The sequence below is a fragment of the Capra hircus genome, chromosome 10 (genome assembly GCF_001704415.2).
Source record: "Capra hircus breed San Clemente chromosome 10, ASM170441v1, whole genome shotgun sequence".
In the NCBI taxonomy this organism is placed as follows: domain Eukaryota; kingdom Metazoa; phylum Chordata; class Mammalia; order Artiodactyla; family Bovidae; genus Capra; species Capra hircus.
This window is the reverse complement of record NC_030817.1, coordinates 73,280,015-73,302,833: the sequence shown is the minus strand read 5'-3', so window position 1 is coordinate 73,302,833 and position 22,819 is coordinate 73,280,015. Positions and strand designations below refer to the sequence as shown.

The 22,819-nt window shown below is 40.8% G+C and overlaps 1 protein-coding gene across 3 annotated transcripts in view; it reads left to right on the top strand.

Annotated features, from left to right (window-relative positions):
- The window catches only part of FMN1 (formin 1), a 437,404-nt gene that overhangs the window by 278,907 nt on the left and 135,678 nt on the right, over positions 1–22,819 (top strand). For all 3 annotated transcript variants that reach the window (XM_018054501.1, XM_018054499.1, XM_018054500.1), the window contains 4 exons: positions 1,056–1,185; positions 2,620–2,766; positions 3,850–3,909; positions 8,367–8,487. In XM_018054501.1, the coding sequence (XP_017909990.1) occupies positions 1,056–1,185; positions 2,620–2,766; positions 3,850–3,909; positions 8,367–8,487 (458 nt within the window). The remainder of the gene's footprint in view (positions 1–1,055; positions 1,186–2,619; positions 2,767–3,849; positions 3,910–8,366; positions 8,488–22,819) is intronic.

Genomic DNA, 22,819 nt, shown 5'->3' with positions numbered 1-22,819 from the left:
TACAGTTTTTAAATATTACTTTCCATTTACAGCTATCACAAAGTAGCTGTGTTGTAAAGTGTATCTTTGAGCCTATCTTATACCCGGTCGTTTGTACCTTCCACTCCCCTAGCCCTATATTGCTCCTCCCCCACTGGTAGCCCCTGGTTTGTTCTCTTTATCTGTGAATCTGCATCTTTTTGGTTATATTCATGATTTGGTTATATTTTTTAGATTCCACATATAAGTGATATCATATAGTACTTGTCTTTCTTTATTTCACTTACCATAGCATAATACCCTCTGAGTCTATCCATTTTGCTGTAGATGGTAAGATTTATTCTTTTTATGGCTGAGTAGTATTCCATTGTGGAGAAGGAAATGGGAACCCACTCCAGTGTTCTTGCCTGGAGAATCCCAGGAACGGGGGAGCCTGGTGGGCTGCCGTCTATGGGGTCGCACGCAGTCGGACACGACTGAAGCGACTTAGCAGCAGCAGCAGTATTCCATTGTGTGTATATGTGTATAGCATTCCATTGTGTGTACATCTTCTTTGTCCATGTATCTATTCATGAACACAGACTGCTTCCATATCTTGGCAGTTATAAACAATGCCACTATGAACATTGGGGTGCATATATTTTTTCAAATTAGTATTTTCAGTTTTTTTGGATGTATACTCAGGAGTGGAATTTCTAGGTCAAAAGGTAATTCTGTATTTAAGTTTTTGAGAAACCGCCATACTGTTTTCCACAGTGGCTGCAACAATTTGCATTCCTACCAACAGTGTACGAGAATTCTCCTTTCTCCACATCTTTGTCAACATTTGTTAGTATTCTCTTTGATGATAGCCATTCTGATGGGTGGGAGGTGTTATATGGAAACCCATTTTGAAAAGTGGCTTTGTTGTCCACAGTAGAGCACATCCCTTAAGTTTGCTTATTTGATACCTTTTATGATGGTTCAATTGACATTGTCAAATAAGGAACACTCTCATGGTGAATCTTTTTCTGCTGTCTTTTTATTTCCTGTGTGACTGTATATGAAGTCAGCTGATTCATTCTTAATTTTTACAGATTTTTGCATGAGTTAGCCCAGATCCCTAATTTTGCTGAACGCGCCCAGTGCATAATCTTCAGATCTGTCTTTTCTGAGGGTATCACCGCCTTGCACCGAAAGGTAGAGATCATCACACGAGCTTCTAAGGTATGTTTGCTGCCTAATTCAAGGATAACTTTGCCTTTCTTGGGGGTGGAGGAGGGAGCGGAGAGTGGGAAAGATCAACTTGAGTCCTTTGTAGAAAACTTTTTGCCTTAAGATTGTGTACTTCCCTGTGACGATTATCCCATAAACTTTGTGTGCATGTAGGTGAATGAATAAGAAAGGAGATTCAGATTGATAGAGGATAAAGAGAAAAAAATAGCACTTCTACAGATTTCTCACATATTCCAAATACCTCCCAATATACATACTGGCCACTTAAAACCAACCTTAATAGTATAGTGTGTTTTCTACTCTGTCCAAGATTGCAAGAGATTTGCCTTAAACCAATGCACTGGATCATCGGAAATGTGTTTACATAGTGAAATATTGTAAGAAGATTCCAGAGGCTTGATAAATGAAATAAATGATTATGGCAATGAGTGATGGGCCAATAAATTTTGCTGGCTTCATCCCGCTGGTGTTCTTTATAAATTCTTCAGCTTGGCATTTTCTCCCAGTGACCTACATCCTTAACCACATGATGATCCTCCATAAATACTGTAGTGTTTAGTTGCTTATTTGAAGGCATTTTTTTTCCCTTCTAAAACATAAAAAATTTTAATAAAGCGTAAATATCACCAAAGTATATAATATGCACCTTCTGATAATGCCCTAAAAGGCAGGAGCAGAGGTCAGCTTGGAGCTGCACTTGGTTTTCTGTCTTTACCCGGAAATAAAGGAAAATAAAGTCAACTGAAATTATAGAGAAGGGAGAAAAGTATCAATTTGAAAATTTGCACTTGGAGCCAATGAATGAGAGAGAAAGAGGTGAAACAAATGAGAGAGGAAGCTGAAGAAAACCCCAGGAAGCTTGAAATTGTAAAAGTTAATAGACAAATCAGCAAGCGCTTAATAAACAGAGCCTGTGACCTTGAAATACATTATTGTAGTTCACCTCTGAGGGTTATTTCCAGGGGTAAGGAAGCATAGGCATGCTGTTGTATCTACCCGACATTTAACTATGCTGTTTATATAGAGACAGTGTCCAAAACCAGATCCTCAAATGATCTTAAAACCTTTTGTATTTAGAAGCCATCAAATACAAAACCTAACTGTAACAACTCTCGTTTCAATTTCTGAATCCTTTTAAATAAGTATTTAAAAAATAAAATTGGCTCAAATAGAAATGTAATATTTAATATTCAGTGTTAAAACATGTAGTTTGTAATTCACTGAAATGATAAAAAATGATGGCTGTTAACATATTTTTTTAAGACACTTATGGCTTAATGAAGTGTATTTTCTGTTTCACCAATTGTAAATCCCGTTGGTAACAGGCCAGCAAACAGACTATCAGGCGCTTGGTGAACATTTGTTGTTGAATGAACATAGGTGCATTTGGATTTCAGCCTCATAATAATTATTATTTTTTTCCAGGGCTTGCTGCACATGAAAAGTGTAAAAGATATTTTAGCTCTCATTCTGGCTTTTGGAAATTATATGAATGGAGGAAATAGGACTCGGGGACAAGCAGATGGATATAGCTTAGAAATTCTGCCCAAACTCAAGGACGTCAAAAGTCGGGTACTTATTTTTCCTATGAGTTTCTGTGATCTGCCATCATTCTCCTTCAACCCCTTCAATTTCTTTTTAAAGTATCCCTAGTTGTCCCATTCATCTCTGTCTTCCTCCTAGCAGTACATTTTTTTCTTTGCTTTCTTTTGAATACAGGTTTTTCATGTTTGATCTTCTTTTGATGAAAAATTCCCAACATTCATTTGCTTGAAAGCACACAATTAGATGTTGAACTACCATGAGAGGATAAAACAGATAGTGTACAGTATTAGCCATAGCACAAGACTTGAATCTGTTTGAATTTGGTCTTAGCTACTTGTAATTTACTCACCCCTGAGCAGGGAGCGGTGCTGAATCACCAAGGGAGCTGAGCGTTTGAATTATCCTTCGGTCCACAACAATTGGACTGGGGGGTCCACTGTCAACCCCTCTGAGCCTGATTATCATTTGGCTCCACACCCCTGCAGAGCTTTCTTTAGAAACAAGCAGCCCATAGCTAGGCGTCCCCGTCGGGGGGCAGGGAGGGGGCATGGAAGGAGGGGAAACACACAGGCAAATTAGAGTTAGACCCACGTGAACAAGACACAAAGGCTGCCTTGTGGGAGGGCTTGCTCTCCCCTGGAGTCCCAGGGTCATAAAGTGGCAGGGTGTTCCTTTTAAGCCATCTTGATTGTTTTTCATGCCATTAAGAACACACATTTTTTGAGAGGTGGGAAGGGAGGGGTGGTTTTTCTGTTCTGCTCCCTGGTTCTCTAGCACTCCCCTTCCTCCTCCTTTTTTGGCTTTATGCCTAAAAATATGGAGACAGTCTTTTGGTTGGTTGGTTGCGTGTCTTAGCCATTACCTCAGAGGTCTTCTGGATTATCTGTTTGGGTTTTCTCCCCCCTCAGAGGAAAAGTGTAGTGTCATTTCTTTCTATAGATGCCATTAAAAATGAATGGGACAAGGAGAATTTCACCAGTATCAAACAGAATCCAGACTAGGTATCACAAAAGTATAAGAATTACAAAATGAGATTTCAGTTCTTTGACTGTATACTATGGCAGAGTCTCATGTGAAGGATCTTCATTTAAGCTTCTCTTTTAAACCTAGGATAATGGGATTAATCTGGTGGACTACGTAGTGAAATATTACCTGCGTTACTATGATCAGGTAAGAAATGGCATTGTGTGGAAAACTGTGCCTAATGGGGTTTCAGCTCCTTCCCATTGTTGGCATTCAGAAATTGGATGATGGCTGGATGGATGAATTTCAAGTCCAACATAGAATCTGAGAGCTCGCCAGCCTCCTTGGTTTACAGATGGGAACACTGGAGCCAAGAGAATTTAGTTGACTCTTGTGAAGGGAAGCATTATTCAGTGGCACAAATCTACTGCCTCCTAATCTACCAGGTAACACTGCTTCAGAGAGATCCCTAGTCATCTCAGTGCCTTCTGACCAGATTGTGAGGGTTCCTGTGAAACCTATATCCATTCAGTAATTGGTTATATTTGAAACTAGATTCTGGGCTGCAGACCAAAACTTAGGAACTTAATATGCAATATTAATACTCAATACTTTAATATGCAATATTAATACTCAATACTTTATCAGCAATGTTCACTGGTGAACAAGTTAAAGATGTGGAATTTAAATCCATCTTCCCTGCTTAAATTACACTGGCCATTAGAAATAAAAATTTCTGTGAGAATCCACCTGAGCACCATTTTCTATGTTTTATTCCTTCTCATTAAATCGAGAACAAGGAGTCCTAGCTCTGAGAAGAAAGAGGTACTATTGTAAGTTGTTGAGAAACCTAGCAGTCAATAAATGGAAAAAGTCTTGGGAAAATGTTGTCAGGAGTCCCACTTAACTATCCACAAAGGCAGAGTTTTTCCTCGGTACCGAGGGAAGAAAAGTCAAGATTCCAGGGCGTCCTTTGCAAAAAGCCTGCAATTTCATGCAGAGGACAAGCTAAGCACTGATCAAGTCTTTCGTCATCTCTCCTCCCCTCCTGGTGGGTTTATCTGACTGTCTGTAATGTAGGTGCTTGATACATACTTACTGAGTTGAATGTACTGTAAATATCCACAAGTGTGCAGTCAGTAGCATCTGTGAAGAATTAGATGAGTGGAGGTGACAGATGCTTTCTGGTAGAGCAGTACAGGGGTGTTGAGCTTGAGGCAATGTTTGTGCACCCACAGTTCTGACAATAGGTACCAGAGTGGCAGAAGAACTATCCTGAAGAATCTTGGGGTGACAGTTCAAAGCTGACATGAGCAGATTTGTGCATAGTCGCTATCTCAGCCATCCTTCCTATGCAGACACGCTGTGTAGGAAGGATAAAATTTGCCTATGGAATTTGACTCCTGATGAAGAGAGCTGAACCCAGTGGAATCAGCTTCACAGAAGAAAATGTTAAAATACAGTAAGATTAGTTTCAGAAATCCTACAGGAAATCAACCGTAAATACTCATTGGAAGGACTGATGCTGAAGCTGAAGCTCCCACATTTTGGCCACCTGATGTGAAGAGCCAACTCATTGGAAAAGACTCTGATTCTGGGAAATATGAGGGCAGGAGAAGCAGGTGACAAAGGATAAGGTGGCTGAATGGCATCACCAGCTCAACAGGCATGAGTTTGAGCAAACTCCAGGAGATAGTGAAGGACAGGGAAGCCTGGTGTGCTGTAGTCCATGGGGTCACAAAGAGTCAGACACCACTTGGCAACTGAACAATAGGATGGTCCAGTTTAGGAAAAAAAAGTCAACAACTGTGTGGTGTTCTCCAAGTTTTTCACTGGGCAGAATGAATTTCACTAAAGAGTGTAGGATTATGTGATTTATAAAATGATCCCTTCCCTCTTAAGAGCCTAAGTGATGATGTTTGTGGTTAGTGGTGAAGAGCAATTAGCAGAAGAAAGGTGACTCTTGCTCCAAGCTTCCTTCTACTCATGGATGATTTTTGGTCCAAGTTGAAGTCTATGTGAAGTTTAAAGAAACCCCTCTAGGGCCATGTCTTTTGAACTCTTAACTGAGCAACTTTCATAAGTGCTACTGCTGCTGCTGCTAAGTCACTTCAGTCGTTTCCGATTCTGTACGACCCCATAGACGGCAGCCTACCAGTCTCCGCCATCCCTGGGATTCTCCAGGCAGGAACACTGGAGTGGGTTGCTGTTTCCGTCTCCAATGCATGAAAGTGAAAAGTGAACGTGAAGTCGCTCAGTCGTGTCTGACTCTTCGCAACCCCATGGACTGCAGCCTACCAGGCTCCTCCATCCATGGGATTTTCCACACGAGGGTACTGGAGTGGGTTGCCATTGCCTCTTCTGCATAAGAGCTACTACTAAGCTGATTTGCTCAGCAGCATTTTCTTTTTCTACCTTAAAAAAAGAAGAAACTGAGACGGAATCTGATAAAAAGTTTTAAAGACTATAAAAGAGATATGCATGAGTTCTTCCAATGCTGATTACTGTGGAATTTTGTGGCAAGCATCTTAGATGTTGTTCCATCTTGGCACTCATACTAAAATACTGCTTCCATTGTTTTTTAGAGCAGTAACATAAGTAAAGGAAAGTGAAAAATAGTATACTGATCATGTAAAATATTGTTCTGATCAAATGAGGAAAACTACTTTCTTCTAGCATTACAAATGGGGCCAGATGTCTTAAAGGAAGAGGGAAGGACCCAGGGAATTCTTGAAATCACAAGAAAAGAGGGTAATAAGGTAGATGACCCCTGTCCAAGATGCAGACTTCCCAGAACAGTGTTCCATAAGCTGTCTGTAATAGTGCCAAAGTTTATTGGTAGACCTGATAGTGAGTACTCAACTGAGAACAAGACATAATTCCTGCCTTCAAAGTGTTTATCGTCTACTGGGGAAGACACCAAGCTAACAAGGCAATTTTTAAAGTAATGTTGATAAGTGCTGTGATACAGGAAGTAGAAGGGACTCTTGGAAACATCCAGGTGCTGGAGTTCTGGGGAGAGCTTTAAAGAAGTGCTGTTTTGAGACTTGAAGAAGTATGAACCAGGACATGTGAGGAGGGCCTGGGGAAGGATTTGGAAAGAGACAGTTTTGTAGACAAAAGTCTACAAGCAAGAGATTGTGGCCTGTTCTTTTATTTTCTGAAAGTCTGAGAGTGAGGGAGTTAGAGATAGGAGAAGGGAGAAATCAGGCTGGAGATGGAGACAGAGGCCAGATCATAAAGTGCCTTGTAAAGCAGTTGTAGAGTTTGGAATTAGTCCTAATGGCTGTAGGGAAGATGGAATGTGAAGGAGAGCTGGCAGAGTAGCCTGTGTGGAGAGAAGCATAGGCGAAGACAGCCTGAGACATGTAAGACACAAAGCTCACGTTGAACAACTTGGGGAGAAAGCAGGCTGGACTGGAAAAGATAGCTGAGGCTCTGCTCTCCCTGTGTGCCGACAGGCTGTGCACCTCTGGATGTTTCTCTGCTGAGATCCTCTCTTAGCTGTAGTTGTGAAGTTTGTCAGCACTCTACACAGCCCTGCTTTTGTAAATACCTACTAAGATAGGTCTTGGCTGGTGGCTCAGATGGTAAAGAATCTGCATGCAGTGCAGGAGACCCAGGTTCGATGCCTGGGTTGGGAAGATACTCTGGAGAAGAAAATGGCAACCTACTCCAGTATTCTTGCCTGGAGAGTTTCATGGACAGAGGAGCCTGACAGGCCTCAGTCCATGGGGGTGGCAAAGAGTTGGACATGACTGAACAACTAGCTTTATACTTCCAAGGCAAGCAACATTAGGAAAATCTTTACAAATATGTGAGGAATTTGATCACACATGCACACACAAACACATGCACGAGCTTTAAAGTGCAGAGCAGTGCACTTTAAGAGTAGGTAAGAGCATAAATGAGTGCAGTTGCTTCTCCCGCTTCAGTGCTGCCTAGTCCAGTACCTTCTAATTCACACCCATGCTGCTGCTGCTGCTGCTGCTGCGGCGGCGTCACTTCAGTCATGTCTGACTCTGTGCGACCCCATAGACGGCAGCCCACCAGGCTCCGCCATCCCTGGGATTCTCCAGGCAAGAACACTGGAGTGGGTTGCCGTTTCCTTCTCCACCCATGGGCATACCCCAAAGATGAGTTATCTAATTGCTACCATGTGAAGCTCAACAGGGACTTTCAGTTTAAGCACTTTCATGTGTTCTTCCTATACCTTTTTCCATGGGAATAGAGCGTCTAAGATTAGGACATATCTGACTATTTTCTCTTTGATTCAAAAGAGTCAAATTAAAACCCAACCCAGGGACTTGCCTGGCAGTGCAGTGTTTAGGACTGCCAGGTTCCACTGCAGGGTGTACAAGTGTGATCCCTGGTCCAGGAATTATGAGCCAACATGCTATGAGGCACAGCCACAAAATTAATTAATTTAAAAAATTAAAACCTCAGCCCATGCCATAGCCATAGCCTTGGCCTCAGTGCCAGTAAGACCAAAATGACAGTGCAGAAGACGTAGAAGCACTTCAATGTAACCAGTCCAAAGTTAGGAACAGCAGGGGGTCTTTGCTATGATTCTTATCCGACTATCCAAAAAAAGATGTTTTGGAATTTCGACTGAAAGTGACAATTGGGAAGTATAATGTACTTTTGTTTACCATATATTCTAGGAAGCAGGAACAGAAAAGAGCGTTTTCCCCTTGCCTGAACCACAGGATTTCTTCTTGGCTTCTCAAGTCAAATTTGAAGACCTTACAAAAGATTTGAGAAAACTAAAGAGGCAACTAGAAGGTAATGGGAACTGTTCTGTTATTATGAGCATAGATATTTTTGAAATGGCTGAAGAGGATGGTATCTCTCTGGCTCATGGAATGGAATTCGTGAGAGTTCAGTAACTACAGTCTTCGGGACACTCCCATCCCTATGTACTATTTGGAGTCTATTTACACATCTTTCTCTTTTGTTAGTGTTAATCAGTGCTTACTAGATATGTATCTTGTTACCTATATTTTCCAACATGTAACAGACATAATTGCAACTCTTTTTTTTTTTTTTTTTTTTAAATTCTTACTGTGGTCTTATATGATTCTTCTAACTAGGGTAAGAAGGTAAAGGTAACCCAAATAAGCAGGAACTACACTAACTCCATTTTATAGATGAGAAAAATGAAGCTTAGTAAAGCTATATTCACACAGCCAGAGAGAGGCAGATTAGATCTAATTAGAAAATCTCAGTGTTTTCTAAACTAGTTTACTATGCTGCCTTATCTCTCTTTCTCTCTTACTGTCATGCAAAATGCACACTCACATTCCTATATATTTTGTTTATGTATATAAGTCTAATAGTGATGGCCAGATCCATAGTAAACAGTCTATTTTAATTTACATTTTTAATTATCCAAAGCAAAATGCTGAAAGCCCTTTTTGGCTTTTTTAAAAGGTGAAAATATGTCTCTGTTGGGCAGGAATTTTCCTTTGGCATCTCTCAAGTCTTGTGTTTTCACAGTGGAGACATCTCCTTGTCCAAGAATATAAATACTTGCCTCAGAGCTTGTATAACTCCTATTGAAGAGCTCTGCAGAGGATTTAGGGAGCGTGTTAATGTGGAAATGGAGCCCAGAGCGCCAAAAGCAGAGCTTGAGGAAATGAAGAGCTTGCACCAGGAATATTTTTACACTAAGACATAAAATAAACATTTTTAAAATGTTTATTGTGAAAGAGTACTCAGAAATCTAAGTCTTAGACGGAGGACAGCTTGGAAATGCAAGTAAAGTGGGAAAGATCTGCTCCCGGTGGCAAGGCGAGCCATTTATTTTTACTTTAGGCATAAAACTTACTTAAATAAGGATGGTGGTTACAACTGAATATTTTTACCTTGTAAATGATTTTTAAAGGAACATGTGGAGTTTCTTTTTCCTCCTGTTGATGTGGTCAAGAGCGTGAATTCAACCAACTGGATGTTTTGTTCAGGAATGTGATCTGTGAACACATGATCGTTCTTTTTCCTCTCCTCAAAAACAGTTTTTTTCCTTGACTGAGATGAGCTTGATTCTTATTGTAAGAAAGTGGAGTAAGCCATCACATATCAGTATTTTTCTGTCCCTCTTCAATGGCAGAATTAGGGCCAGGCCAGTCTTCAAGGTAGCTGTTGCAGCAGCAGAGAGGACCTGTGCTCGTCTAGTACATGTGTATGTTAGATATTTAGGCTCCTCTGTCCATGGAATTCTCCAAGCAAGGATACTGGAGTAGGTTGCCATTTCCTTCTCCAAGGGATCTTCCTGACCCAGGGATCGAACCCCCATCTCCTGTGTCTCGTGCACTGGCAGGCCAGTTCTTTACTATCTGAGCCACCGGGACTGTCCCTAACTGCCCATCCTCTCTCGTCTCTTGGTCCTTGTGAAACCACGGTCTCCCCTCTCATGTAGTCTTCGAGCAGAAACCTGATCTGTGTTGGATTTTTCCTCTTCGCCTGCTTTCCCTCCATGGGCTCTCTTTTATCAAGCAGCCTGGCTCGGCCCCCTGCCTTTGATGTCTCTGTGTGTGTGATGATAAATAACAAAGGGAAAAGAAGAGTGGATTCGGAGGACAGTGGAGAGGCGTGAACTGTACTTTCTCTAGGGTGATCTGGGGTGTCATTCCAGATCTCTGAGGACTTAACTGATAGTTTCCTCAGGCAATTTTAAGGACATACAGGAACTTCTGAAGCTGGAAGAGCTGCCTTATACAGGAAAACTGAACAATACCTCAGCTATTTTTCTTCTTTGCATGGCATGTCATCAGAAGACATGAAGTTCACCACCAAGGCAAATGAGGAAACCGGGGCTGCCCCACACACATTGAATATTTAAACAAAAATGCCCTGCTAATCTTTAGAGATGCCAGTGTTTTTAATACATGAAAGGTACCTAGTAAATATTTAAAGAAAATACAGACCATCGGTTCTCTAATGAATTTCTTGTTCTTCCAAATCCCATCTGGCAAGATGGCCAGAGTCGTGGCGGCCCGTTTCATCTCCCGTCCCCATTCAGGCTTCAGCTCCGTTTCCATAAGGCCTGGGTGTGAGCCGAGATTGAATGTTTAATTGAAAAGGACATAATTTTCACACATACAGCAAAGATTTGATGAGGCTTTGAGGTTTATTGTAGCCATTAAAATGTCGTGGCTGCTGGCAAAACCCCAGAAAATGTCTAAAGCTAAACCAGATGTGATTAGCAAATTTCAAGAAGGCTCAGGCCCTAGTTCTCTGGGCAGCCATAGACTTTGAATAGAAAATCATCTTGGGTTTCAAGAACCACACCTTAACAATGGAGTGGAAGTTAAGTGATGGTTTTTGGTTGTATAGATGTTGCTGATGGCAGTAGAGATTGGCAATGAGATTGTCTCTTTCCTAGAGACCAGAACTTCCACCAGCACTTTTATGTAGGAAGACATAGCAGGGAATTGAGGACAGTAGTATCCGCTACAATTTATTGTGTGATTATTATCAGGCACTTTCCATAACATCTCTATAAGTCTTCACAATGATATTGTGAAGCAGATACCATTATACAGTCCTCACAAGAGGAGGAAATGGAAGTTCATGGTGTTCAGGTGACCTGCCAGGTTACTTCACAGCTGATGACCTAGTCGCATTTTGAAACTAGATATGACTCTAAGGCCTGTTATTCATGACTTATCCTGCTGCTGCCCCCAGAAGTCTCCATAATCTGACCAGAGGTCACAACAGAAAGATACCTATTCCTAGAAAATGCATAGAGCCTCATAAGGAAACAGATGACAGAGCTAGTGTATGAGTGTGTGTGTGAGCCCAAGAACCTGCTTCAACTATGTATGTATTGATAGACCCTCAGATCACTTAGGTCACTGAGAGTTGGACACGACTGAGCAACTTCACTTTCACTTTTCACTTTCCTGCATTGGAGAAGGAAAGGGCAACCCACTCCAGTGTTCTTGCCTGGAGAATCCCAGGGACGGTGGAGCCTGGTGGGCTGCCGTCTATGGGGTCGCACAGAGTCGAACACGACTGAAGCGACTTAGCAGCAGCAGCAGCAAATCACTTAGAGACATGGGAAAGAGCTTTATGTGTGGGGTGGGGTTACATGGTTGGAGGAGATAGAGGAGAGATGGGTTATCAAGGTGAACGGTACTGCACAGGATTAGGAACTCAGACTTTAGAGTCAGAGATATACTTTCTACTGGCAATCCACTCCAGTATTCTTGCCTGGGAAAATCCCAGGTTTGCAACTCCAGGGAGTGTAGCCCTGCCAGGCTTTCCTGTCCATGGGATTTTCACAGGCAAGAATACTGGAGTGAGTTGCCATCTTCTCTTCCAGGGGATCTTCCCAACCCAGCGATCGAATCCGCATCTTTTGTGTCTCTTGCATTGGCAGGCAGTTTCTTTATCGCTAGTGCCACCTGGGAAGCCCAGATAAACAGTATCATTTCACCTGATTTTTTTTTAAGGGCATTATAACACCTGCATCATCAGAGGTAATGAATGCATAGTCCCTTAGTAAGGAAAGTTTCAATATAGCTGATTAACAGTACACACCTTTTACTGGAAAACACATACTTTATGGAATCAGGCCCATAGTGTTGAGGGCCAACTGACTGTGTTCATGGAGAACCTAATTCCCAGAGCACTACAGAACAAGTTCTTGGTGATCGTGAATGTATTCTTTGTCTTATTTATTGCCATACATCCCTTAATCAGATAGTAAATTTTATTTCCCTGATACTTTGGTGATGTAAGTCATACCTGGGAGCAAGCAACAGAAATAACTGCTCTCTGTCTTATCCCTTGACCTTGTTTGCTAGCTAGCACTTTGAAGGTACTCTTAAAAACCTATCTGTGGTAGGCAGAGTGATGGCTCCCGAAGATGTCCAAACCCTGCTCCCTATAGTCTGTAACTTTATTACCTTACATGGCAAAAGGGGACTTTGCTGACCTTGAGATGGGGAGATTATCCCAGACTGGCCAAGTGGGCCTAATCTAATCACACAGATCTATAAATGAATCTTTAAAAGCTGACAACTTTCTCTGAGGTCAGCGGGAGATACTACAGTAGAATGATCAGAGAGACACAGTGTTGCTGGCTTGGAAGATGGAGGAAGTGGGCAGTGAACCAAGGAATGTGGGAAGCCTCTAAGGCTGGAAAAGGCAAGGAACAGATTCTCCCTAGAGCCTCCAGAAGGGAATGCAGCCCTGTCAACACCTTGATGTCAGCTCAGTGAGACCCATGTCAGACCTCTAACATACGAAACTATGAGGTAATATATTTGTATTGTTTTAAGCCATTTAAGTCTTCTGTAATTTGTCATAATAGCAATAAGAAACAAACACGCCATGAAATGCATTCTTTCTGATTGTGCCAGTTAAAACCAGTCACACACACATGCACGCATGCATGCACGCACGCACACACACACACACACAGACACACACACACACCCCATTGCTGAGGCCCTAGATGTAGGATTCCCCAGCTAGTGACTCTCACCAGTATTGCATGAAATGTGAACTGGTGCTCTCTTCAAAAAAAAAAAAAAAGGCTGTAGCCGCACAAACCTGGAAATGCTGTATACTAAAAACAAATCACAGGGATACAGTGCACATGAACTTATTCAAGGTTCTTTGAAATCCTGCAATTTTCAAAAAACAAACAAAAGCAAATAGGTTTAACCCTGCTTGAACCAAGATTTCTCAAAACATCAAACATTCTTTTCTTTTCTATCACTGAACATATTTAGTATATGCCATAGAATATGTTTTCCGTTAAATACAGTTTAAGAACAAGGGATGTTGATATTGCTGTTAATTCTTAATATAAAAAACACAGCTGTTGGTTAAATGGTTATTCCTGGATGATATTTGTAGGTGTAACTGTGATAAAGAGCCTTATTCGAGCACGCTTCATACTCCCTAGCTTCATTACCCTACATGGGTTTGTTATCCACATAAACATATATAGTAGAATAGGTCACATCCTCGCTGATGTCTTGATGCTTGAAAGCCAAATGGACAACTTTAGTGTTACTCAAAATTATTCTAGTATGATGTCATTGCCCCCCAAATCCACATTTGTGTGACATGATCCAATTTTATTATTATTATTTAAATAATTATATTATTATTTAAATAATTATAAAAATTATTTCTGGGTTTCAAAGTAGAACAGCCAATTTTTTGTTGTTGTTGGAAAGGATAGGAACTCTTCAGATAGGTGTTGAGAAGTCAGCCTATTGTGAAAAGCTTAAGGATAAAAATAAATTGCCCTTAATAGCTAAGAAAACTTACTTGGTACCCCCTATCATTAAGGGTAGGATATTTGATCAACTAACTGTGTACTAAATCTTGACTTGAAAATGATGCATTATTAACCCTGCTACTGCATATGTAAATTGGGAAAAAGTAATCAATAGTTAGGGCTTCCCTAGTGGTTCAGATGGTAAGGAATTTGCCTGCATTGAGGGAGACCCAGGTTTGATCTGTGGGGCAGGAAGATCCCCTGGAGAAGGAAATGGCTACCCACTCCAATATTCTTACACTCAGGGTAAGATAATCTAACTTGTTTGAGAATGTTGGCAGAGATGCAAGTGAGTATGTGTGTGTTCATGTGTGTTTTAAGATAATTCTGATGATGTTCTTTTCTCTAAACACTTTAGACTATATTTGAACATGTCCTTTCTTATGTATCATTTAGAAATATTTTGGAATACACTTACACAGTTTCAGAGAGGCAAAGAGTCTCTGTTAACTTTTTTGATATCTGTTATCACTCTATAAATGTTTATCCTTCAAATGTTTATCCTGAAATGTTAACTCTTTTAAGCCTTCTGTAAATGAGATGCTGTGTGAAATGTGTAGTCCAGGCATTCAATAAACACTGCAGGCTTTATTCTAAATTTGAATAGTAGTAAGATCTCTAACTTGACATTGAAATATATTCATCACTTCTTCCGACATTTTCAATCCCCATGTCCTTATTTTAGTAGAGAGACCAGATTAGCCCAGAAGAATCCAAATGAACCTCTGTTGGTATGAAATTAGTATCTGAATATTCTACCTCTAAAGCTAAGTTATAGAAGGATGTAAATTCATACATACATGAAAGTAACAGCTTAAAAAGGAAATGTGTTTTGTTTTTGGTAGTTTTTTTTTTTTTAACTATAGTCAGCATGTCTTCCAGATGAAGTTGGTAATTGAACTCATTCAGTTAGCTTCACTCCTTTCTAAAAGCCCACAAAACAAAAACATTTAGAGGCACACAGTCAAAACCAATATAGTCAGCTACAAGAGGAGGAATTACGGAGGAAACACACACAAACACACACATATAAACAGGAAATGAGAACATTTCCACGTGGTAAACTGCTTATGGCCCTGGACACAGACTAGTGTGGTGGCAGTAGGTTTGGGTATGAATATAAAATCATACAATTAAAACTAGTTTCAAAAACATAAGTTATAGTCAACTGTCAACTATAGGTAGCTAGATTAGTGAGGTTGAGGATCAGTGATAGTCCATTAAACATTAATGCATCATTTTTAACAGTAATCTCTATGAGTCAGCTATACTTTTTACATGTTGGAAGACCTTCCCTGTTTGAAACTACATAGTAAGCAGTAGACCACCTACTGTTTCCCCTGCAAGGTGGAAACAATCCTCATCTTTAACTCACTTAACTTCATAAACAAATTAGTGTCTGGGCAAATACATTGATGAGATAGTATTAGTGAGGTGATGAGGGTGAGGTGAGTTTGGAACTCTGAACACTGATAGCATCAGGGAGGGAACCTGCCTGCAGGAGAGTTGGTGTCCCCAGAGATGAAGAGAGGGCAGACGGTGAGTTACCAGAACTTGTACTTCATCTTGCCCTTGACCACTTTTTAACTTGGTAAATGTTTAACTTGGAATTTTGTGTGGTATCCATCCCTCTCCTATTACTATAGTTAATGAAGAATTGACTGAGAGATGAAAAGAAATGCTAATAACCGGTGTTGCTAATCTAATGAACATTCAAGTTTGTTCCACTGGAGGCAGGAGGAAGGATCCTGTCTCCCTCATGGCCATGTTGGCGCCTCCCCAGCCAGGGTCTGTCCAGCTCTTGGATGAAAGTGTGGTGTTTTGCAATCAGTACTGTTGAGCCCCACACAGAACTTGAGAAAAGTGATGGCCTATTGATATTTCTCAGGAAGCAAAAAAAACCATTTAAAGAAGGTCTGAAGTGGCTGTTCCCTTGAATCTGCAATAGACAAGGTTGGGAGCCTACCAAGCAGTGGTGGAGGGGATTTCAGTGGAGCATTCTGCACTTCATGCATATAATATGGGGGTACCCTTTGTGCTGCCAAATCTAGTAAATGGAATCCAGGAGGCCCATTTAAATCTGAATTTCAGACAAACCAGACTTTTTAATAGTGTGTTTTAAATAATGCACAATACTTATACTAAAAGAATTATTCCTTGATTACCTTGAATTCACATTTAACTTGGTGTCCCAGCTTTTATCTGACATTTCTGTAGAGAATTTAAAAGCAGTAATAAAACCAACTGAAATTTAGTTCCTTTTATTGAAGTATAGTTGATTTACAATGTATTAATTTCTGCTGTACCAGCAAAGTGATTCAGTTATATAAATGTATATTCTTTATCATGTTTTTTTAAAATTATGGCTTATCAAAATATTGAGTATAGTTTCCTATGCTATACAGTAGGACCTTGTTTTTTTATCCATCCTATATATATTAGCTTGCATCTGCTAATCCCAAAGTCCCGATCCTTCTCTCCCCCATTCTCCCTCTCCCATAACAACCACAAGTTTGCTCTCTATGTCTCTGAATCTGTTTCTATTTCATGTATGTGTTCATTTGCATCATATTTTAGATTTCACATATGAGTGATATCATACGGTATTTGTCTTTCTCTTTCTGACTTACTTCGCTTAGCATGGTGATCTCTAGGTCCATCCATGTTGCTGCAGATAGCATTAGTTCACTCTTTTTGTGACTGAGTAGTATTCCATTCCAAGCTGGAATCAAGATAGTCAGGAGAAACATCAACAACCTCAGATATGAGGCTGATACCACCCTAATGGCAGAAAGCAAAGAGGAACTGAAGAACCTCTTGATAAGGGTGAAGGAAGAAAGTGCAAAAGCTGACTTAAAACTACATATTAAAAAAACTAAGATCATGGCATCCAGCCCCATTACTCCATGGCAATAGAAGGGGAAGAGTTGGAAGAAGTGACAGATTTCTTCTTATTGGGCTCTAAAGTCACTGCAGGTGGTGACTGCAGCCATGAAATCAGAGGACACATGCCTCTTGGTAGGAAATCTGTGACAAACCTAGACAGTATTTTGAAAAGCAGAGACATCACTCTGCCAACAAAGGTCCCTGTAGTCAAGGCTATGGTCTACCCAGTGGTCATGTATGGTTGTGAGAGCTGGACCATAAAAAAGGCAGTGTGCCAAAGAATTGATGCCTTTGAACTGTGGTGCTGGAGAAGACTCCTGAGAGTTCCTTGGATAGCGAAGAGACCAAACCAGTCAATCTTAAAGGAAATCAACCCTGAATATTCATTGGAAGGACTGATGCTGAAGCTGATACCCCGGTACTTTGGTCATCTGATGAGAACAGCTGACTCATTGGAAAAGTCTCAGATGCTGGGAAGGATTGAGGGCAGAAGGAGAAGAGGGTGTCAGAGGATGAGATGGCTGGATGGTATCACCAATGCAATGGACATGAACTTGGACAAACTCTGGGAGATAGTAAGGGACAGGGAGGTCTGGTGTGCTGCAGTCCATGGGGTTGCAAAGAATAAGACATGACTGGGCGACTGAACAACAGTATTCCGTTGTATATGTATACTTTATCTTCTTTATCCATTTATCTATCAGTGGACATTTAGGTTGCTTCCATGTCTTGGTTATTGTGGATAGCACTGCTGTAAACATAGAGGTGCATGTGTCTTTCTGAATTATAGTTTTGTCTGGATTTATGCCCAGGAATGGGGTTGCTGGGTCATATGGAGACTCTACTTTTAGTTTTCTAGGAAACCTCCATACTGTTTTCCATAGTGGCTATACCAGTTTACATCCCCACCAGCAGTGTAGAAGGGTTCCCTTTTCTCTACTTGCTCTCCAGCATTTGTTATTTGTTGACTTCTTAATGATGGCCATTCTGACTGGTGTGAGGTGGTACCTCCTTGGAGTTTTGATTAGTTTTTCTAATAATTAGCAATATTGAGCATCTTTCTGTGTGCTTATTGGATATCAAAAAACACATCTCCCATGCATCCATCCTCAGGATGCTACCAGAGAGTGTGCCTTACAATGAAATAGGAATGCAAAGGTGATAGGAAATGAAAAGTCCAGCAGAGAAGGGAAGTGATGGGATCCTCCAGAATAGACAGAAAGCCTAGATGGCAGCCAGGCATGGAGAACAAAAGTTAGGAGGGAGATCATTCATTCTGAGGATGAGAGAGTTGGAAGGGGGATGTTTAGGACAGATACATTAATAAAAATTTACATATCTCAGCTGGGACTGGAAGTTTTTTTGTAAGTTTATAGTAATGGCAAAACTAAGTATCAGTCTAACTAAGTCATGGTAGTACTACATTGAGAGGAAGCTCGTGTGTGTGGTGGATGTGAGGGGAGGAAAGAGGACCACCCTTTACAGTGAATAAAGAGAAAAATCAAAAGGTGCCAGTAGCAGCTTGTTAGAGACATGCAGTTAAATGCTCAACTAAGCAGGTAAAATTGGTATAAATGGTTGCCTCTGGAGAGGAAGAATTGGGTGAAGTCGGTGGGCTAGATATTCATAGAATGCATAGCATCCATTTATTCTTTTAACTCTGTGCATATATAACTGATAAATGTACAGAACCGAAGATAACAATAAACCAAAGCATTTGTAGGTGACAGTTTAGTTCAATTTCAACAGCAAAGGCTGGTGTGTTGAAAGTAGTCCTGGCCAGGGTTTAAACGAGATGCAGTTGAAAATATTATTCCTGCCTCTTCCTAACCACGTGATCAGTCCTGCACCTGTGACAAATCGCTTAACCTCTGTGAGCCTCCCCTGGAAAAAGCAGAGCTGCTAACCCAGCCTGCCCAACTCAGAGGGAAATCAGAAGGGTCAGGGGAGCAGATGGGTGAGGAGAGTACTTGGGAAGGTGTGGGAGGTATTATCTGAACTCTTTGAGAAGCCGAATAGTTTGCAATTTGCTCAGTTTGTGTTGGTGTGTCCCAGTAGAGTGAGGGGAATTATCCACTAGGACAAGCCTGGCTAATTTATCACTCTTTAGGAAGCTCCAGAAAATGCGACTGGACTGATTATTGACCATGCCTAATTTATTAGCTCTTTCCTCCTTCGAAGCCCATTTGTCTGCAGCAGGAGTTTGCGAAGTCTGAACTCTGGTACGGGCCTGGATACATTAGCCAGAGTCCTGACTGTGTTGCCATGGTGTTAAAAATATTTAGTTTTGCAAGCAAAGTCTTCGAAATAATAAAAGAAAAACTTTGATATGATTTATTTTTGTAAAATGATTTTAACCAAACAGACCCAGGAACTGGGGTAAGGATTTCAGAGAGGCAATGGGTGTAAGATGTTGATCATCATGGTGACTTCTGATGCAAAGCATTCAACTAAGCGCAGCACCGTGGGTAAAGGTCACACATTTCCCAAATGGAATGCCTTCAAAGACAAGTTGTGCAGAAAGGAGAGAGGATGCGGAAACTGAAACCTGATTCATCCGTGTAATTAATGGAAGAAGTCTGTGTTGTCCTTTGAAGCCATGATTGTGACATCTCTAGGTGGGAAGGATGACTTATGTTGTCCTGGTTTCTTCTTCTCAGTTTTCACTCTTGTTTCTATCCTTTATTTATAAATCAACACTGTTAATAAAATTCCTTTTCCTTGGACAAGCAATGAAATACTGAAAGAAGTCTGAGTCATCAGTCACGAATTCAAATCCTTGCTTCAGAAGCTGTGTAAGCCTTGGCAGGTTTCACCCTCCCATTTCTGTGTCCTTGCATAAGAAGGAGAGTATCCCGGCCTTCCACCCGGGTTGCTTGAGAGGGTTAATCAGGATCATATGAAGGAAATCCCTTGGCAGAGTATAAGCAAGATACATAATACTTATTCTTGGTTCCTTTTGTGTCCTCAAATCCAACATCCAGTCCACGACCAAATCCTGTTGACTCTTCCTTTAAGACATGCCTTGAATTAGTGTAAGGCTCTTCATCTCCACACCACAATGTTAGCCCAGACTACCCCCTTCTCTCACCTGGCCCAGCGCAACAGACCCTTACAGGTTTCCCTGCTTCCCTGCCTGCCCTCCCTTTAATCCAATCTCTGAACAGCAGATGGATCAGGCCATTTTTTTTTCATGCATGTTGCTCTCGGAATAAAATACAACCTCAGAACGTGTACCTGGGCCTTGCAAGTGTCACCAGGATTTGACCACTTCTACCTCTCCTGTCTCGTTGCTTGCAACACATCCCTGCCTTCCCACTAAACCCCAGTCTCATGGGCCTTTGTCTTCCACCCAGGGAGCTCGTTTCTGCTTTAGGACCTTTGCAGTAGCTATTCGTTCTGACTAGAGTGCCCTTCTGGATATTCCCATGCCCTGAGCCTTCCCTGACCACCCAATCTACAACAGCTACTTGGAACAGTCACTGTTCGAGCCCTCAGTTTTGATATTACTGTTATTTCTTATTTCTTTGTAAACCCCTCCCCCTCCACCTATGAAGGCAGGGATCTAATGGCCTTTTTGGTGTTTCTATCTACTGTGTTGATCAGTAGCTACCACGTGGTTGTTGCTCAGCCAATAATTGTTGAATGAGCAAATGAATGAGTGATAGAAAACGGCTCACTTATGTCTTTCTGGGTAAGATGCCAAACAGTCAAATAAGTAGAACCTTTAGGAAGTCATTTGAAAGCTACTCACGGGAGAATCAATGGCCTTGAGAGAACGTGGGTCCTCCACACACTTCCAGTTGGAAGACTGTGTTATGGTAGATGGGTAGGCTAGGTGCCATGCCAAAGGGTTTATGCTAGGTGATTTTGAAAGCACATTTTAACTCAGGGTTTCTAAGATAATAATAACTGTGCTATTTTTGTGCTTTCTACTGTTCTCTTTATTTAGTAAGAGTTACTAAGTTCTTCCTTAGACTTAATTAGAACAGCTGAAAATCCTTGGGCTTCTGACCATTTATAGGATATAAAAGTCAACTGTAAAATTATATGAAGTTTGGGTTTCAGGTATTCTCTGTCTAAATGATACTCAAAGATCAGCTCTCGAATTAATCCATGCCTCAAAAATTCTGTCATTGATATCATCTAGAAAGAGTAGAACTCTTATTCAGTGTGGGTACTTAATATAAAAAAAACATTGACCCAAATCAGGAATCACAGAAAATGATACTTCCATCCCTTAACTTTTCATTTAAAACAAGCTAAATATATCATCATTTGTCTTTTGGTGCAAGACTGAGACCTCTTCTTGAATTACAGATCTGTTGAATAGAGTTTTGTGGGTCTTCCTACATCTTCCACATCCATAAATAGACCACCTGTGATTTCCTTTTCATATTTTTAAAGTGAAGTCATGGCTCTCAACAATATCACCACTGAATCTTTCTAGATATTTATAATTGTTCTCAATCTTTTAAAACTATCTTGCCCACATCTTTTAAAGAATGAACATTTTCTTTTGAGTCTGACATAATTTTAGATTTACAGCCAAGGTAGTATGGAGGTTCCCATATAGCCTTTCGTAAGTTTTCTCATTATTAATATCTTAAGCTCTTGTGACATATTCATTAAAACTAAGAAAGCACTTTCTTAGTTTTAGCACCATTCCTGTTAAATAAGCTCTAATATTTATTTGGATTTCATCAGTTTTTCCATTAATGTCCTCTTTCTGTTACAGAATCCATCTCTGGCTTCCACATTGCATTGAATTACCATATCTGTCCAATCTCCACTAGTCTCCCACCCTGTATGTAACAGCAGTATTTTAACCTCTTCTACTTAAATTTATAGAAATAGTACTTTCTCTCAGTCATATTTCTACAGTTTACCATCAAGTAATTGAATTATGTAATTACAATAAAAAGAACCACTAGAATAAAGAGGTTTGGAAACAGCACAACTCTTCTTAATAGGGATTCTTCTCTGTGGTGGGAAGAATTGCCCAGAGAAACCAGAGAACAGCTTTTCAGCTGCAAACTTCCAGCACACTGTAGGAATCGGGTAGGAGGGATAGAGAAGAACATGGACTTGGGAAGTCCATTAACGGAGTGTTTTTTGTATTTCCCATTCCAAAAAAAAAAAGAAATTAATGTATCAGTGGTCCCTTATGTGTACAGAACTCCATCCTTTGGAGTGTGTAAGACAGGCCTAAATAGTAGAGAAGAGAGGTCTCCAAGTAAGAAGAGTGTGGTCAGGATCGCCCAGCCAGGCCTGCAACTTGAGTTCTTTGATTGCCAAGCCAGCGCTCAAGCTACGTTACCATAAACTCATGTCAGGTCAAAACATTTTCTTCACAGAAATAGATTTGTGGGTGGTTTTGTGAATATCAAAATATTTTCCTGCCCAAGTAAATTGTATATTTTGGATCTTGTGGAAGAGTCACAATTCACAAATGGATTCTTTCGGTGTCAGACAACCAAGTGAGTGAAGTCAGAGGAAGACCTCTCTAACTCCAGGAAAGGGGACTGGAATTTTTGCCAGTCTCCATATCTCTTTCAGATTTCTTCCCAGATTTCTGGGCCTCGATGTGGCCCATAGGCAGACAGGGGTCATGGACTAATGACTCTCCTTTTTAGGTAACCCATGCAAAGATCAGTTAACCCCCTGGACATCAGCAGCCCTGGTTGCTATCCCCTTCATGCCACTTAATAACCTGACCTTCATCTGGCCTCCCCTGACCTTCTATTTCTCCATTCAGAATGAAGCAGTGGCACTGGTGGTGTTTAGCCTTCATTGCCCTGTTCCTTACCTTTTACAAAATATTTTCATAGGTACTCCACATTGTTTCCAGAACTTTGCTACACCGACATCTCTTATTTTGCATGTCCCTTTTTTGTGTTTTGCAGATACTGCGCTTTTTGCAGATTGAAG